Genomic DNA, 16,650 nt, shown 5'->3' on the forward strand with positions numbered 1-16,650 from the left:
AACAACACCGACAACGTTTCGGAGCTGATTCCTGACACTAAGATAAGACAAAAAGTTTAGATCAACCTGGGGGCCCAAATGCTTCCTTTCGGAGTTATAGGCTGCCGAAAACATTAAAAAAAAAAGAACTTTAAAGGTTCATAGCTCCACTACTATGGGACCTACCGCAGTCGGAAAAAAATGAAATCTTTAAGTTTAACGTCCCACGGTTATGTCGGTTTGGCTAAAGGAGACGGTGATAATGAGAGATGAGTGAAATGGTGGAATGAAGAAAGTGGGAGGAAACGGGAGAACCCCGAGAAAACCCACGAGCACGGTGTTTGTCCACCACAAAGTCCACACGGCACGAGCTGGGATCGAACCAGGGACCCCAAGCACCGGAGGTGAACGCTCTACCACTGAGCTACCGCAGTCGGGTCAAGACCAATTAGAAACCAGTATGCGCTCTATTCAAATATCCATGTTTCAGAATCCTGCGATTATTTTGCAACAATTTTTATAGAGGTAGTTGCTGAGTACTTCAAATTATAAGCCCGTAGCCGAACTCCCTCTATAAAAATTGTTGCATGAGTACCTTAGGATTCCGAAACATGTATTTTTTGAGTAGGGCACATATTAGTTCCTAAGTGAAGTCTTGATCCGACTACGGTAGGGCCCATAGTATTGAAACTATGGACCTTTAAAAGTTCATTTTTTCATGTTTTCGGCAGCCTATAACACCGAAAGGAAGCATTTGTGCCCTCAGCCTGATCTATACTTTTTGTCTTATTTTGGTGTTAGGAATCAGCTCCGAAACGTTGTCGGTGTTGTTTTGAAATACCCTGTATAAAAAAAGTACTGATATGATAGTTACACTTAAAATTACTACATGAAAACTCGATAATAAGATTATGAAGCTTTCAAGTTTGTTATATTGTCTACAGACATAGAAAAAAATATGACAAAAGAACTATTGGATACAAAAATAGAAGTCAGAGCTCTTCGATTAAAAAAAAAAATCGAGATATGTAACAAAACATTTTATTGGACAATGACAATTCTGTTTACGAAAAAAAACTGAATTTTTTTCCAGATCATTCCGAGTACACTTAAAGGGGTATTTACAACTTATTTTTTTAATCCATTGTTTTTATTATTTCATTTCACTTGAAAAATATTTATTTTTGTGTATATGCTCAGAAATTTAAAATACATGTGGTATTGTTCAATTTCCCTTTCTATTGAACAGCTCACTGCTCGAATTCTAGTTACGAAACAGTAAATAACAAATAACATTAATATACATAAGAAGTTTGACTGAAATTTCAGATACATTGTTGTTGTTATTATTATTATAATTTGTGATATTATGCAAAATCTCATTTGAATTCAAGTCAATCACGCACACGATGTTTACGGGCTTCTTCAAATATCAAAATTGACTTTTTTATTTTATTTATTTTTTTTTTTTACCAATAATTCATTATGACTTACAGGACAAAAGTGTATGATACATAGGCGTTGGTTTTTTTGTTTCTTCATTTGTTAGAAGTCCATTATTAAGTGCCTACGTTTCATGTAATCAAACTTATTAAAGAGCGGAACTGCAAGTCTTAATTAACGACCAATACTGTTTATGTTACAATTTTATGTCTGTGTGCTCTTAAAGAACACAATAAAACAATAAAAATCAGACTAAGACACTAGTGACGGTGGTCTTTTCGTATTAAAAAGAAAGAAAAATAATCAAAGAAACAAAACAACACAACATAGGAAAATAGCGCCTTTTCAGTGGTGCATATTCTAGTACGTCTTTGCTTTTGCACTGTACAGAGTTCATTTCTTAATACTTCCAGGAAAAGTCTTGTGATGCCGAACTTCTTGCAATTTGTACTCCAAAAAAGAAACTGAAACACTTAAATAGTCACGTTAGCTAGTCCTTGAAAACAATTTTTTTTTAATACATGTATTCTATCAGAGCATTCTCTTTCAAGTGCCTCAAATGTTAAAACACTATACAGAATTTGTCCTTCCACACATTACTCTGTTTTTGTTTTCTTCTTCACTTTTTTTTCCCTTACACAACCACTACACTCACTGTTGAATTGCTTGTAAGAGCTGAATAGCTGTTTTGGCTGCTGCTTCATCGTCAGCTTCATCATCGTCGTCCTAAAAAAATAAGAAAAATTAACTTACCAATTGAGAACACAATGTTGACAATTAAGCACATGCAGAGCCAGGGTGCGAAATCCAACAGGTTGGGGGGAATTTCCTTCCACTTAGTATTTTTGGAATAGGTTCCACCCTCCATCAATAAGTTGCTAAGGGTTAATAAGGTGACAGTAGGGTCAGAAGTTTGCAAATTAATTGCAGCAATTCTTATGTCATTACCAGGTAACAACGCACAAATACGAAAAATCACTTTGATTGTAACATTTTCAGGTCAACATCAACTCACTGGAGGCTTCATACGTAACAAATCTTTTAGGAACACCACCAGAAGCAAATAATATGCCGTGGTGCTTGATTATCCATTGATTAGGGTAGAAAATCATCAGTGATAAATAGTGGTTTAAAAAGATACTGATTATTCTGTTTAGTATTTTGTAAGTAAGCATTTTTTTTTTTTTTTTCTGCGGCGAAAACTGAACAAGCTGATAGGACTGAGCTTTGGGTTGTTCTCGTTGGTGACGAATGCATAACCAATAGAACTTTAATCCTTAGAAGTGTCCGTATAAAACATTGAAATTGGGGTATGGACCAACAATGCTCTATTTGGCTTTTAGTTCCAGCCGAATGTCAAACCTTAGTAGATTTAGTTTACAAATGTTGCGGTTGGGGTTTAATTGCCGCGTTAGCATCTACTTTACAGAAGGTTGTTCCATGTACAGTATATTCGACCATTTTCAATTCGGTGCTGTCACCCGGCATATAATGCTGGAACGATAGGGTTGCTGGCGGAAGAAATGTTATGTTTGAACTTGTAGCTGTGTGTGTGTTGGTTGGTAGTGAGTTTTATCAAATAGTGCCGAAAATCAACCGGTATTGGTAGGATTACGTAACGGACCTTTTCCATGCTGAGCTTTCGTATGTACGCAGTGTGAAATAGTATCAGGAGAATGGATTAACACTCGGGGTGACTACTGCAAAAGCTATTGTGGCCAGTCACACACAATAGGCTCCCCTTGCTGTACATTTATTCACGAAAATCACCACGAGAAGGGCTGCCAACGAAGTGTCATCCTTAGTGCTAAGAGGGATCTGTCGATTGGCATGCCAAGAAAATCCCCCGAGCAACGTGATATGGGCCACAGATTTCTCCTCGCACCGTCAACTGTGAACAAAACAATTCGCAAGCGCTTCAGGTTGAAGTGTGTGAGGAAGGCCCGTATACTACCTGTCACCGCGTCACATTGCCGAACTCAAGACGAACTGCAGGAAACTGCATGAAAAGTATCTAGTGGGTTCCAAATGGAAGAAAGCTGTCACAATGGATGAATCGTATGTCCATTTCACGGCTGGTGGTCACATTCCGGCGATCACATACCGTGACTTTGATGTTAGTCAGTGCAGGGAAAGTTTCCCTCATGGCTTTATAGTTGTTACGGGATTTGGATATGAGGGTAAGTTGCTGATACGCAATGTGGACAAAAATGTGAAGGTGAATGGAAGATACTTCCAAGAATTCATTCTGACTCCTATTTATCGGAGACACATCCTACAATTGTATAGAATGGACGTGAACCAGGTGATGGTCCGTATGTACGACGCTTCGAGTCATACAGCCAGAACATCAATACGTTTTTTTTTTTTCCAGGAAATAATAGAGGAATTAGGAATTCGTGCCATTCCGTTTGAAGACATTTCCGTGAAAAGCGCAGATGCCAGTTCAATGGATGTTTATGCATCTGGACTTTTAAACGACGTCTTCAACATCGCTGCCCGCGCACCCTGAATGGTCAATGGAAAGCTTTCAGGGAGGAGTAGGACAGAATTTCCATCCCTATCCTGCGCTGGAGCTAGCTGAATTGGAAACTGAGATGCCGTGTCATAGCCCCAATGTCGGGGGTCCAATAGAACATGGTCAGTGGTTTTCGTCCGGTATCTCTTAACGTGAGTACCCGTCAAATGAAAAAATGAAAATGAAATCTTCAAGTTTTGCGTCCCACGGTTATGCCGGTTAGGCTAAAGGAGACGGTGATAATGAGAAATGAGTGAAATGGCGGAATGAAGAAAGTGGGAGGAAACGGGAGAACCCCGAGAAAACCCACGAGCACGGTGTTTGTCCACCACAAAGTTCACTTGGCGGGGGCTGGGATCGAACCCGGGACCCCAAGCACCAGAGGTGAACGCTCTACCATTGAGCCACCGCGGCCCCGAGTACCAGTTAAAAATCGTCGGATATAAAGCGAATAACCTTCTATATTTGTCTCGTCACGATATAGATTATTAGACAACACAATAACACAGAAAAGGACAACAAATTCAAAGCTAGAATTATGAATAGTAAGTACGAAACAAAAACAAAACCTCCTCCAAACATTATCCTCCAAAACACGACTAAAGGTGCGGCAGACCTGGATGTTCTTCATAGAAATTCAAGTATTTTACTCGAGTGGCAGAATGATTAAAACGAAAGATACGGAAATAGAAACTCAAAGAAAGGGGTTAGAAGATTGTGTCAGAAGAGACTGGCTGAAACGCTTTATGATCATTTTATCGATACGACTACTGAGGTATGCCGAAAGAAAGACTTTACAAAAAGGTCGTGATGAAATAACACATACAGCCATCGGATACAGTAAAACGTGAAACATGTTGCCAGCATCATTCTCCTGGGAAGCTAATACGAAGGGATTTTCATACCGATTTCAATGGATTTATTGACGCTGCGATCAGTGGCTAGTTCATTGGAGATCCTCACAATGAAATGTTGCAGTAGTTCGTTTGCTTCCACTACAAGTATGGTACAAAAGTAGAAATGTAGCACTAGCAATTAGCGGATCTCCTGGGGCCCAATTCCCAAAGCAAACAGCAGGTAATATGCATTTTACAAGTCATGAACAAGAAACATGATAGAACAAAAGTAACCGTTATTTCTAAATACTAATAATGATGATACTTCTAATTTGTCATGATTTTGTGGTATATGCAATTGTTAGTTTTTGAAAAGTTTCACACTAAAGTGGAGCAGGGACACGGGAAATTTTGATTCTAGATTTAGCAACATTGTATGGTCGGCATTTGCTTGAGACCGATAAGACAACATTGAGAAGGTTTTGCCATTTAGTAATAATGGAGCATTGAAGTTGTGCGAAACGTATGTTCGTTGTGAAAGCATTTGATAACAACGGTGACATTCTATGGCCTCCAAGATCTAAACACAATGTGTGCAATTTCTCTCATCTCAAAACCAAAGAGTATAGTACACATCCGGCAAACATCGTTGAACTGAAATCCACGTTTTAAGAGAGATTCACTGGTGTTCCTCAAGACATAATAAACCAAGTATTCCAGCGAATTTCCGAAACATACTCGTATCATACTTTCTATGCCAAAATGGAGGACATGTTTCCAATGGCATCTTCAAGTAGTAAAGTGACATATAAATGTAGTAGCTAATGTTATTGTTAATGGCATACTTTCGACATTATCTGAATCATTAAATGTACTTTTTCCTCTGTTGATTAGTGCATTTTACGTCAATTAAAATTTTTCTGTTTTTCTGCGCCATCCTGTATTACAAGACTAGTAGTTTTGAAAAACAAAATGAAATGAAATCTTTAAGTTTTACGTCCCACGATTATGCCGGTTAGGCTAAAGGAGACGGTGAAGATGAGAAATGAATGAAATGGTGGAATGAAGAAAGTGGAAGGAAACGGGAGGACTCCTAGAAAACCCACTAGCACGGTGTTTGTCCACCACAAAGATCACGCGGCGCGAGCTGGGATCGAACGGGACCCCAAGCACCGGAGGTGAACGCTCTACCACTGAGTCATCGCGCCCCCTAGTTTTGAAAAACAGCCCCCGGGTGATAGATAGACTATTTTGAGATGCTTCAGTAGACACTAGTGATCAGAGAAATAAGCACTATAATTAGTGGCTTGCCAGACCGTCTCAGTCTATGGTATGATCGTAATAAAAAGTAATATTTCAGCATCCCAATTGCAGTACAGAGGGAATCCAAGCGCGAGGATAATGAATACACAAATACATGTTAATACTACAAGGCAACTGCGTTACCAAAAAATTGTACACCGTTGACTTTTGTCATCTAAAATCCGAAAACCTGTCTCGTTCCACCAGTTAATAAGACGGCGACTTCGCCAATAGGTATTCTAAGATATTTCGATGGATAAACCCGTACAAATGCTCTATTTTCTTGAAAACAGCACTAAACTAACGAGCTCAAATCTTTGATAACGAAGTTCTTGATTTATTTTAGGTTTATAAAATTAATACGAGATACCTAGAGGCTTAATCTGAAGAATTTTTCCCCCGAACATTCAAGGTTTGCTGCAAATTTTGTAGGTGGCTTAATATCTCTACCATTAATTATAGATATCTTAATACATCTAAGTTACTAATAGAAATGGGGGATTACTTACGTCGAATCCGAAACAATTCTGCATGTCCTTTTGAGTTTCTAATCTCTTCCTAAGTGTCAATGCATCCTTCCGTGAGAGTTTCTTAGCTCGGAGAGTATGTAGGGCAACATCGTCTTCCAAGTCTAAAAGAAACAAGTTTGGTTCATTAATATTTACATTTTATAATATGCTATATTATTTTACCCATTCAGAATACACTAGTCAACTACAAGATATACATTTTTCTGTCCCCGAAATATTGTAAAGGAAAGCTGGATGCTTGGGCACTAAAAACGAAAATAGGCACTTATAATTCACGAAATAGTGTGCAGTACACCACAAGGACGTACAGTACTGCTATATTGTGTCGTAACTAAAAAGCACAACAATCCTTGTCGTAACAATTCTTTGAACTATTTAAACCATTGTTAAAATCAAATTACTTTAAATCTTATTAAATTAATTAGTTCAATGTCATAGAACTTTGGATTGTGGATGTACACTCATGTCCAAAATTATTGTCGTATATCTATAACTGTCTTCATGTAAGAATATAATTTGATAATGATTTTGCAGGGTACTTTTAATACTGATACAATGTGTATAATCAGGACATGTATACTTGTGGTAAATTTCATAGGAAAAGAATTATAAATACGGAAATTAGAATGAGTACAACAAAATGTTGCTAAATGGACAAGAACATTTTATTTTCGTTTTATTGTTGTTATTTACTGTTCTTTTGACATGAAATTTACCACATACACGTCTTTGCCGATTATACACATACTAACATTATAAGAAATACCGGGCGAATTCGTTATCAATTTTTTTTCCTGCAACAACATATTTATAGACATGCGACAATAATTTTGAACATGAGTGTACATTGTCAGACAAATATTTGTATTCACTTCGTCATTGTGAAAAGTTGGCTAGTAAAGGACAGACTAGCGTCTCTTTCACCATCATAACACATTCTTTCAGAATGCACGAACCTTATAGTTGAATCATGTCGAAAGTCAATGTCCTTTCATAACAAAACTATTGGAGACACGTTTCAGGTAGGTAGTCGTGGATCAGAACTCAAGTGTGCGACAAGTAGGAGAACACCCAGTCATATTGGAGGCAGAGGGTGACTCCAGGTCACCATCCCAGATCTAGAAGCACTGAAGGTTCAATGTAGCAGAAACAGTCCATGAGGGAAACCTAGGCCATTGTCCAGCGATTACCACTGAACTACTTCAGAATTCCATTCATGCTCCTAGCAGATTTGACGGGGTAAGAATCTAGTCGTTAACTCCATTTGGTTTTAGCCAACTGGAAAAGAACTTCGAAGAGCCTAACCATCACTCTTCATGACCACGATGTCATTGAGGACCAAAAATAACTAAGGCAAGCGATCATTCCAATACTTTTAGCTAAATCCCTTCTCTTTCCTTCTTTAATCTTCTACCTCATCTAGTCACTATTTTATCAATTTGAAATGGCTGAGTTTCATTTATGCATGAAAACATAACCTTTCAATATAACAGTTGTCAGCTCTTGTCTTCATCTACATCCCTTTGTTTGAGAATTTATAACAATATATTGATAAATTATAAACTAATATCTGAGCTATTAGAAGTGATGACCCGCACATGCACAGTACTTTTCGGACACAAAGAACCAATAGTCCAGGCCTCACAAGGAAAAAGATATGAACGTGTCATCCGGACATCCGAATCAAACCTAGTCCATTCGATAAATATTACGAAGATTTGTTCATGCACAAAAAATTAGGTGCCATGGACAACGGAGCAAGCCCCTGTTATTATAAGGAAAATCGTGTAGACTCGCAGTGAAAGCTATTGCATCAACACTGTTCATTGGAAAGTCATGGTTTATATATAGTTCATTCTCTTCAGTTTATGGTTTATAGTTCATTTTCGGACACAAAGCACGTCAACGTAATATTGATTATGAAGTACATCAATGAAGATTGATTTGGAAGAAAATGGTAGAATCGGTAGTATTAGGCATCGTATTATCAATATAGGCAATGTTGAGTGAAACAGGCAAAATACATTGAAACTGAAGAAGACTCTCCAAATAAACTTATGCGCGCTATTATGCACTTTGCCTATTATCCGGTCTCTAATTCTAAGTAGTTAACGTTACATTAATTTTCCTTTATCTTCTAATGCAGCGTTTCCCAACTGGTGTGCCGCGAGGAAATCGAAACAAAATGATTAAATCTATAGCAACCAAATTGCAAGACATAGGAAAAAAATCTGTATTTTTGTATTTCACATTACTATGAATTTTTACCATGGAAAAAATAACTAATTGTAATTCTATTATTGTACATTTATTGTACTGTAATTGTATTATTCTACATTCGGCTCGTACACATTTCCACAATTAGCTGCTATGTTACGCTTCAATTGAGAGTCATACTAACACCGAGAAATGGAAGCACTTGTACGGTACGCGTCAAGTGAACGTTCGTAGAACACTCATTCGCACGTGAATGACAGAACAACACTTTGTTCAACAGGTGTGTTTTGACTTCGACGCATCGCAAGCTGTGTGATTGCAATAATATGCACCAGTTTTGGTTAAAACAGCAAAGTTAAAAGTACATTTGTTTGTTCGTTCGTTATTTAATGATCTTCGTTCTTAGTGAAAGGTTGGATACAGTTTTCGAAAAAGAAAGCGTATTTTTTAAAATATGAGTCCTATATTTCATTGCAATTGTTTTCTATTTTAAAATTAGAATTAAAAAAAAAAAATAAGCATAGTGAATTGTCATAGGGGAAAACCAGTGATCAAGCTTTCATCTATGTGAGAAGGAAATCAGTAATCACACATAAAAAATACCATGGTATTTTATATTTGCAAATAATAATAATATCTACGAGTGTGCCGCGAGAATTCAAGTTACACCCGTAGTGTGCCGCAAGTTGAAAAAGGTTGGGAAACACTGTTCTAACGCAATGAGACTACAACTAACTTCATATAATATAAAGTATTGAGCTTTACTTACGAGAGTCAGGTGTTATGTGCTCTGCCAGCAAGCCATCTGGATCCGCACTATTTTGATGTAAAGCAGCCACTGCCTGTTCCACCGTCGCATGAGTACCATCAGCGCCTCCAGTCACAACCGCAACGGCTTGTTCTTGACCATCACCGTCCTAAGAAAAAAAGAAAAAAAAATCATAAATACAGAAGCTCACCAACGACCAACATAATCTTCTAAAAATCTTTTCTTTCTTAGAACGCTGTTACAAATCATAAACTGAAATAAAATGAAATTTCTAGTTTTTTTCTTTTTCTTTTTTTTTGTGTCCCACTATTACGACCTTCAGGATACAGGAAACGGATGATTAATGGAAGTGAAGGATTATGAAAAATCGGTGGAATGATAATGTGAGGGAAACGAAAAAGCTCCGATTAAACCCATGAACAACAACGATCTTGTCCACCACACACTCTCCTGACCTGAGGTCGAACCACAAAATCCTTTCCCAGGCGAGTGCCGTAAGCCAGCGTTGACTTTACAAATTAGAACTAGTATTTTTCGAAGTTGTATAGTATCATTATATTTTACTGTATTATTGAACTAAAGAAGAAAGCAGCTATCCGTCCACTTTGCGATTTTTCCTAACCAGTTTCTTTACATGAATATTTGGCCCAGAATTGGGTTTCGCAAAACCCGTGTTTATCTTTTCCTTAAAAAAAAAAAATATATATATATATATACTAGATTTTTTGATTTAACCTTTTAAAATTATCTTTTTTTAGGTAAATTTTAGACTTTCAGTCAAGCAGCTACAGCATCATTCCTACTTAAGATAGGATCATGGTTTATCTCTCATTCTCTTCAAAAAGAACAGCCTTTCAAACGGTACAGTCCGCAGCAAAAAACCTGCAACATGAGCATGTAAGTTTACTGCGAAACGACAAAAGTCTTTTGCCCCAAAATAAGTGTGCAGGGGAGGACGCCGAGGTTTCTCCTGGCGTGATTCGTGCCACTTAGACGTTATGTTGATTCTCTTGGCTGTTAGACGTAATTTCACAATAAACTCACATGCTCATGTTGCAAGCTTTTTGCTGCGGACTGTACCATTCACATTTCCCCATCATGTCCCTGTGACGAGAAATTAAGAGGGAAATCGGGATTTTTCTTTTAAAAAAATCAAATTTTGATCCTGTCTGGACCCCTCCCCCCTATTTTAATGCACAGATCTCAAAATCAACTGAAAAGTACTAAGGGTTTACCAAATGTGTGTACAAAATTTCAATCTTCTATCTTGAATAGTAATGACGGGAAAAAATATTAACCAATGAGCTAAGAACATCCCCACAATGCCCCAGATGTAATATAAAAATTTCCTGAGACATTCCTATTTATCCTAGGATCACGGTTGGTACCACATTCTCTTCAGAATAGAACATCCTTTCAAACGGCATTATTCACATGTCTCCATTATGTATCTGAGGCGAGAAAATCATGAAAAAAGGGATTTTTGTTAAAAAAAATCCCTTCTTTATTCCTTTTTGTTCGTCACCCCCCACCCCCCACCCCTGTTTTAACGCAGAGATCTGAAAAACATTAACGGGTGCACTGAATGTGTGTGCAAAATTTCAATCTTTTAGATGCAAAAGTAAGCCCGCCAAAATATAATACAAATAGGCAGAAGAAAAAAATTATTTTTTTTTAAGTTATGATGTCATCAGACCCTATGTCTCGACGCAGAACGGCGTGAAAGCATATGTAACGTATTCTACAATGTCTTTAGGCACCAAAAAAATAAATAAATAAAAAATAAAATAAAAAATAAGAAAAAACGAAGTGAAAAACTTTATTGGTACTTTCCAAATCGACTAATGAAGATTTTAAAAGGTTAAGTAGATTTTCTTTATTTATTCAGCTTGCATATGGATACAAATAAGCTTGTTTCACCTTAATGTCCTTATGCCAGCGGGGTTATGAAGGACGGGAGTTACAGCTTAAAGATTGGCCCGGACTTCTATTTGGTTTGCATCCGAGTTTGCTGTCCTCCACCTGGACTCGAACCCGAAACCCTTTGATTACAAAGGCTCCGCGAAGTCTGCTGACCCATTCACGAACGACAACTGATATAAATACGTTATATTACTCTTGCTTGCTTACATGTGAATGTATTCAAGACTTGGTTCAGAAGAACAACAAAATAGAGGACTGCACAAGTCACATCAATGTAAGGGTTAAAGGCATTAAAATAAAATGGACAATTAAAAAAAAAAAAATACATAGTACGGAATCTCTAATTTAGCCTTCTGAGTCAGAAATACAGCGAATTAATTTAATGTCCATATCTATAAAAGAAGTGGATGAAAATACGAAATCATTTGAGTTCACTCTGACTAAACCATTCATACATATACATTATGCAGAAAATACTTTTGATTTCAAGAAATCACTTAAATTCATGTTTCCTGAATTTGTAATGTATGAGAAAATATCGTTATTTGAGCAAAATTAAAAATTTAGTATGTAGAAACCATTCAAAAACATTGAAACTAAAAATTTATATTGATACTGTTAAGACACGGATGCAGTCGATAAATTTTGCCAACTTTTATCTAATTTTAAGCAAATTTCACTTCATACGCTTCTCCATGAAACAGATATTCAGGGAAGCAGATAGATGAGATACAATTTGGTTTCGCTTGGCTTGATTAGAGTTAACGTTCTTATGTAACAGCGAGCTTCTCATGGGCGGGGACTGGTGTTTTAATTGACATGCGAGCTTGAGTGCCGTCACCGAGAATCGAACACGAGACCCTTTAATTAAAAGGCGAAAATTAGACACACTTAACACAAACGGTTTGAGATATGCGAAACGCTAGCATGAAGTTCACACAATTTGTGACAATTTTGAAAAACTAGTTTCTTGAAGCAAGAAAAAAAATTAACCCACCCAACCCTGCGTACAACGGCGGCAAAATGATGGTGGTTACGCCGTTAATGATTTTAAATCGAGATGTTATGATAGACCAAATTTTTGAGGAATTGTAGCCGGAAAACTATTGCATACGATTAACATTAACAGACTGACGATATACTTCCTTTCCTGATCGAATTACTTTGAGGCATGAGTTACACTGAGCAAAGTACAGAGATGTTTTGATCCAAGAAGATTATGGTGAATCATATCCTTGCGGAAAGACGGTTCCAAATTGTCTCATATACATAACACTAACAGACTTATCATGTTTCTCTCTGCTAATGTCTTGAAGTCAGCAGAGTCCTGTAGTCTCCTGAATTACAGATAAAATGCTAGTAGAGTCTTTTGCTCTCAATATTAGGAGTTCAAGGTTCCGACTCATTCAGTTGCCATTTTCTACAAAAAAGTCATTTGTGCTTGATATAATAGCTGAGCTCAAATTTTCATCTCAAGTGCGTTAGATAGTATTGTAGTATCATAATACAAATGTAAGATACGCTACTTTCTTGATTTTTCAAATGTTCCTAAAAGGCATCCCAAAAATCCCAAAATGAAACTTACATTGAACAGTTAATTTAATCTGGTAACATTTTTCTTCATAAAATTAACGATATTGAATCTGACCATACGTTACGGCTCGAAAAATCCCGGGCGCCAGGTCGCGATGATGATTGGGAATATGAGTCTGATGCCTAGGTAATGTAAGGCCCAAACATGTAGGCTTATATATGAAATTTCATTTGTATTATTATAGCGTCTGGTTTTCAGAACTGGTGTCTAAAAATGAAATGAAATCCTTAAGTTTTACGTCCCACGGTTATGCCGGTTAGGCTAAAGGAGACGGTGATGATGAGAGATGAGTGAAATGGTGGAATGAAGAAAGTGGGAGGAAACCGGAGAACCCCGAGAAAACCCACGAACACGGTGTTTGTCCAACACAAAGTCCACACGGCGCGAGCTGGGATCGAACCAAGGACCCCAAGCACCGGAGGTGAACGCTCTACCACTGAGTCACCGCGCCCCCATGAACTGGTGTCTAGGTCAGAACATTTTTATTCAAGGACTGCCACACGTATCGTTTTCATCTTATTTCACGGCTCTCCTGTCCTTTTAACAGCAGTGTCAAGATTGTCTCGCTTTAACAAAATAATGTGTCTATGTTACTAGCTTTTAGCCCAGAGAGAAGTCACCTAGAAACATCAAATTGTGTACGTAGATAGATCATCACGAGATTTAATAGCCTATGAGGCACTTCCACCCCACCGAATTTCGGCACGGGGAAGGGAGTACAGGGTTGTAAAAATGTATGCATAAAGGAAGATGTTAAATACACGGGACGCCGGGTATTAGTGTTAAATTCATAATCTTAGGGGTCGTTGAGATGAACAGGAACACTCCCAAGGGGTTCGAGAGCGTGACCAAAGTGACTCATAATACATACAGCCGCTAGTAACGATAGTATGCATGACTGTCAGTGCCATTTTAATAATTTTAATTCTAGTACATTCGAAAATATTATAGAACGGCATGGAAAAACGTGATTTTCTTTAAACGTTAACAAGCTTGTAACGATGCCATTTCCTTCTCACAAAAAATGTCATGAAATGGTTCCGTATGCTCACGCAATAAAGATCTCTGTTGACAATTTTGAAGCTACATGCTCAGCAATAAGCAGACAGAACCAAAGAAAGTAAAACAGTCCGAACGTAAGAAATTATCGATGCTATCAGGATATTTTTCGTGTGGAGTCCACATCGTTTTAGACGGCGACATGCGGTTTCATTCAGTTCATCATGCTGCGCCTTAAATAAAGAAAATGCAGAACGTTGATCATTTCACCATTTATCTATGTGTACTAAATGGCATTAGTGTGGGAACAAAATAGCATCGTTATAATCTTGCCACTGAAAAAAAAAAAAAAAATCAAAATCTTACATTACTCCGCACCGTGATTCCCCTTGACGTAATACTTTCTTCAATATAATAGCTGTCTAGGATTTGAAGGCAGTTAAGACCATGAGAGTGTGACCGGACCGATATTTGCTGCTAAGATTTAGAGGATCACAAGCTAACCTGAGTAGACCTCCACTTTCTTCTTCACTTCTGACATACTTGAGTAAAAAGCAGTGAAATATACAATATTTAGAGAAAACTTTATGAATGAAACAGACACACTAGCAACTAAACCATCTTGCTCTTGGCGCTTTTCAAACGTAACAATGTCAATTCAGTAGAGCTTGGTACAAAATATTAATAACAAGGTTCTTTAATTAATTAAAAGAAAGAGTAAATGACAATCTCAAAATCTGAGCTTCGTAGGGACTTTGTACTTGGAAAATATCATGCAACAAAATGGGTCAGTATCTCCAAGATATTGTTTTTTGGTATTTTATTCGGCCACCCATTATAAGATGTAATATTTAAAGGGGAGTTAAATTTTATCATGAAAAGAAATCTTTAAATTTTACGTTCCACGGTTATGCCGGTTGGGCTAAAGGAGACGGTGATGATGAGGAATGAATGAAATGGTGGAATGAAGAGTGGGAGGAAACAGGAGAAACTCGGGCTAACCCACGCGCATGTTGTTTGTCCACCACAAAGTACACTTGGCGCGAGCTAGGATCGAAATTTTACCATGATAAATAATACTGAAATACATTGACTCCTTCCTACCACTCTGAAAGTTAAAAAAACTAGAGATTTTTCACGAAAATTAAAAGAAAACTTAGAAGATCATTACATCATATATCGTACCTGGAGCTGAATAACTTCTAGCACAACATACTGTTGGCCATCTTGTCCTTCGACCGCCATCATCTCGCCGTCTGACAATTCATCCTCTTCTTCATCTTCCTCAGCTGCCATTACTTCAACTTGCTGGCCATCAATGATCTAGAAGTTTATTGATATATTTTAATAACAAACAAGCTCAGGAGCAATTATAATGAACTGATTACAGAAAAATACATTTTCACAATTATAAAACCTTTAGTTAGGAAAGAGAAATTCGAGAAAACCCACAGACACGTCGTTATATACCGTAAGCTCACAAAAGCCCAGAATCAAATACCAAATTTTGCTCACCTACTCTAGCACGGAAAAGCCCTCCTCTACACAAATGCAGGTTTCCAGAAAAAGTGCATATTCACTAACTGTAACAAACCGATCAATCGGGCTCTAACTTACATCCATAGGATGTCATCTCTACGTCAAAATGAATTGTATTCGAATATACAATCGTAGCACAGTAAGAGCCTATCATCACGTACATTTTATTCACATACACAAAAACTTGCTAATGTAAAATTCCCTTTGCTCCGATGCTATATTTTCTTTAGGGCTCATAATAGATATTCCCTTACGTAACGAAACTACAGGTATGAAATGAGGCAACATTTTTGAAATTCTTTCTTTGTATCGTTTCTCAGTCTTGCATAGCTTCAAATAATAATTTTTCTGTATGCTAAGATTTAATTACAGTAGAGTCGTGATTACTCGAGTCCTGATTAACTGAGACTCTGCATTAACCGAGGCAATCTATTTTTTTTTCTTCCTTCAGATTACAGTTGTAAGAGACGGCGCGCATATACTAGCTGTTGCCGAACTGTTAAATCGCAAACCTTTGGGCTCAGCCGTCTATCATCGTGTATCGCAGCATCAAAACGAGGCCAAAAGCTGTTCCCGAAAACAATCACTGATTTTTTCAAAAGAAAAAGTTTTTTTATGATACTGTATGGATGTAATGTTTTTTTTTTTTAAAAGTATACTGTAATAAACAACTCCTATATATAAAAAAAATGTTCTATCTTTCACTGTACGTCCTACTGAAATAACAGTTGGTTTCCGTATTATTCGAGTTAGGCTCGGTCCTAGTTACCTCAGATAATCGATAGTCTACTGTATATGTACCCCCAGTAGGGATCAAAGCCAGGTCTCTCGCATAAAAAGCATAAAACCTAACCATTATGCATGAAGAAGTTGAAGAGATCCTCATTATGTATCATGCACGCTAGTGATGTATTATTGAAATAATATTGTTATATGTATGAATGTTACATTGCTATGCATATCAGAGCAAAATCAGGATTGCTTTCGTGAAAATATTGAAA

At 37.3% G+C, this 16,650-nt stretch overlaps 1 protein-coding gene across 10 annotated transcripts in view; it reads right to left on the bottom strand.

Moving 5' to 3' along the window:
- Positions 1 to 1,231: 1,231 nt before the first annotated feature.
- LOC145674424 (uncharacterized) overlaps positions 1,232 to 16,650 on the bottom strand; it is a 138,871-nt gene continuing 123,452 nt past the window's right edge. For all 10 annotated transcript variants that reach the window (XM_081744462.1, XM_081744465.1, XM_081744471.1 and 7 more), the window contains 4 exons: positions 15,296 to 15,433; positions 9,595 to 9,742; positions 6,588 to 6,709; positions 1,232 to 2,148 (listed from right to left, as the gene is read on the bottom strand). In XM_081744462.1, the coding sequence (XP_081600588.1) occupies positions 2,074 to 2,148; positions 6,588 to 6,709; positions 9,595 to 9,742; positions 15,296 to 15,433 (483 nt within the window). In that variant the 3' untranslated portion in view covers positions 1,232 to 2,073. The remainder of the gene's footprint in view (positions 2,149 to 6,587; positions 6,710 to 9,594; positions 9,743 to 15,295; positions 15,434 to 16,650) is intronic.

Source organism: Thermobia domestica, chromosome 17 (genome assembly GCF_964235325.1).
Source record: "Thermobia domestica chromosome 17, izTheDome1.hap1.1, whole genome shotgun sequence".
In the NCBI taxonomy this organism is placed as follows: domain Eukaryota; kingdom Metazoa; phylum Arthropoda; class Insecta; order Zygentoma; family Lepismatidae; genus Thermobia; species Thermobia domestica.